The sequence below is a fragment of the Dipteris shenzhenensis genome, chromosome 5 (genome assembly GCF_047967505.1).
Source record: "Dipteris shenzhenensis isolate YYH24624 ecotype China chromosome 5, Dip_SZ_1.0, whole genome shotgun sequence".
Classification (NCBI taxonomy): Eukaryota; Viridiplantae; Streptophyta; class Polypodiopsida; order Gleicheniales; family Dipteridaceae; genus Dipteris; species Dipteris shenzhenensis.
In genome coordinates this window covers 6,317,178-6,320,037 of record NC_141600.1, presented here as the reverse complement: position 1 = coordinate 6,320,037, position 2,860 = coordinate 6,317,178, and the positions used below count along the sequence as shown (strand labels likewise).

At 48.3% G+C, this 2,860-nt stretch overlaps 1 protein-coding gene across 1 annotated transcript; it reads right to left on the bottom strand.

The window, feature by feature from the left end:
* Positions 1-1,305: 1,305 nt before the first annotated feature.
* On the bottom strand, positions 1,306-2,542 carry LOC147901556 (NFU1 iron-sulfur cluster protein). The gene is made up of 3 exons (XM_087375266.1): positions 2,382-2,542; positions 2,031-2,275; positions 1,306-1,942 (listed from the first exon to the last, which is right to left on the bottom strand). Exons 1-3 carry the CDS (start codon positions 2,394-2,396, stop codon positions 1,579-1,581), a joined length of 624 nt encoding a protein of 207 aa, XP_087231392.1. The 5' UTR covers positions 2,397-2,542; the 3' UTR covers positions 1,306-1,578.
* Between the last annotated feature and the right edge of the window lie 318 nt (positions 2,543-2,860).

Below are 2,860 nucleotides of genomic sequence, written 5' to 3'. Positions count from 1 at the left end.
CATAGCAAGGACTAGCTACTATGACATCTCCACTGACATCATCAGCGCCCAACAGTGGGTGTAGACCATAGTATAAAAATATGCTCACACACATACAAATCCACACACCCACACATACTTGAGCATCCACTTATACAAAGTCTTCGTGCTGAGTTTCTGTCGACACTCCGGAGGTGAAGGACAGACTCAACCATGACGAAGGCTAGCACTAAAAGAGAAGGCTAATCAAAAGGAGGTCCAAAATCTCTGCATTCAAGCTACAACTACTTGTGAAGTCTGCACTTTTTCATTTTAGTCTCTCCACAACGGTGCAGCATCTACCTTCAAGCGCGTCAGCAATGCATGGAAAGTCTAGGCGCAATCGCGGAAAGTAGAGCTATTGATGGGGGACCTTGGATAGGAGGACAATCGTTGTTGCTACTAATCACATAGATTATTGAAGCCCAATCGAAGTCGTTGCTCAAGCAATAGCATTACCCATAGAATAGAGCAAAGAAGACTAGAAACAAATACATAGGTGTCCAAATCGATTCGCATGTCTGACGTGACAGCGAGAGACTATGTACAAACATGCAATCCCTGTCTTTATTGAAGTTCATCAAACTTTGACTTCGCCAACACATGCAAAGTTGCAGTGAGTTCCAAAGACGCTCGAATCAACGAAAAAGCAAAACACACCCCAAGATAAGCACACGAATAACCACTCATCTGCACAACACGCGGAACGCAGAAACAGGTCCACGATCTCATTGTAGCCACAAACGCGAGGACCAAGGTCTGGACCACAAATTGTTTCGGCTGCGGTAAGGAGGAAGGCTGAGCCAGGTCAGAGATCTCACTACAGCCACAGATGCGATCGCGGTTGCAAGGAGATCGATTGACAGAGCACCAAGCAGATGCAGCAACACAAGGGAGGAGCAAGCAGAAGCTCGCAACGAACAGATGAGCAGACAGGAGGAGAGGAAGGAGGAGCGCCAGTTTGGGCGGAGAGAGCAAAGGAGAAGAAGGTCCAACAGCTTCTTGGAGGAGAGGAAGGAGGAGCGCCAGTTTAGGCGGAGAGAGCAAAGGAGAAGAAGGTCCAACAGCTCAAGAAGCTACTAAGCCCTTAACATAGCATGATGAACCCTAAATTTAACCCTATCACAATCCCTAACAGATCCCAACCACTATAATGTCTAACTAACCTCATATTCCCACCTACTATCCCCAAGCCCTCTACCATCATATCCCTAGCTATTATAATCTCCCACTATCCCCACACGATAGAAACGTTTCAACACCATTAAACCCTATTGCACATTCCCATAAGACAAAACAAACTCTTTGCCATGCCAAAAAAGAGAAATTCTGTAGTTATTGTACACTGAAACATGTGGACTTCAGACATCCACAAACTTGAAAGCACAACGTATATATCCAACTGTACAGTTACTGCGCTTCTGGCTCTTTACTCACAAATTTACAGCATTCCAACATTGGACCACACTGTTCAACAGCACGCCCAACACAACACTAATCGTAATCGGTACTACGAAGCTGGTTTTGAAGCTTCAGGCAACGGACAATTTCTCAGCAGAGCTAAGGTTTAGGCTTGCCTTTGTCTGGCAACCTGCTTCCCTCGGGGACCATCTCGAGTGTGTTTTCCCCGGGCAGACCTGGCGGAATATGGAAGAAGTTCTTGTTCCATTTTCTTACGAGCTTCGGTGCATCTTCTCCAAAGCAAAGTCTTCTCAAGGGGCTGGTTCGAGCAAACCTGCGGTACAGTTTGGAGGCCCAATCTGGATCCACCACTTCTTGAAACTCTTCCCGTCTTTTCTTGTCGAGCGCTACCGTGGGATTCAGGAACACTTCGCGGTACAGTGTCAGAAAAGCAAGTCCGAAGGCCACAGTGATCATGCCAAAAAGTGGGAGGATTGATGGCAGCTCTTTCATATAAAACAATCTGCACCGCAAATGCCTCCCCAACAGTCATCACGGCGATACCAAAAACGGGCTTGCTTATCTCCAAATTCGACGGGAGACCGCATTACCTGGAGAAACCGCTTCTCTGGTGAAGGTATTCGCCCGCGCCTGTTCCAGGAGGCCTTTTGCCTAGATTCATTTGGTCTATCTCCTCGTTGGTCAGTAGATGCGTGTCCGCATTTAGCCTCTTTGCGGCATCCGTGGTGGGGCTTCCCGCTGCATTCAGTCTCGTTGAGGTATCCATCGAGGTAGTCCTCGAGCGCGTAAACCTCCGCGTGGCCTGATACCCGGCCAATCGTTGTTGAAGATGAATCTGTCGACCGGGCCATAGAAGCACTCAGTCGAGTCTCCTAAAATACGCCGGAAATCCTACTAACAATTCATAATGATAAGGCAGAGATCGAAGGAAAAAAACATGCCTGTGCGCGTATCATCCTGACCTTGCCTCAAGGAGCACGCGTGCACACCTTGCAGCAAAAGCCTTAAAAATCTCAACGGGTAACGAGAGCGAAGAATCAACGGGATAACAAGAGCCTTGGTAACGAAACGCGATCGACTCAGCTACCTTCTAATTCAAGAGTGCTCCTAGACGTGTCCCGAGTAATCACTCTTTGAGCTAAGCATATGCATTTAGGTTAATCAGGGTCTAATGAGGAAATTGTGGGTAGGGATTCTCTGCCACGTGGCCTCCTAGACTTCTCTGCACCGCCCTCTGCCTCCATATAAATCGACGCCTCCATGAGCGTTTGCTTCCGTCTGTCTTCCCTCCCTCGATTGCCTTCCCACATTCTCTCCCTCGATTGCCTTCCTCGGCTTGAGCTTATGCGCAGGCCTTCCACTATGGCGACTACCTTCCGTCCTAGCTACCTTCCTTGGCTCTCTCGACGGCCTTTCCTCC

Excerpts from the sequence above, each read along its gene's own strand:
- LOC147901556 (XM_087375266.1), bottom strand. Across the intron at positions 1,943-2,030 it reads CAGAGAAGCGGTTTCTCCAG|ATTGTTTTATATGAAAGAGC; the intron begins GTAATGCGGTCT and ends TTTGCGGTGCAG.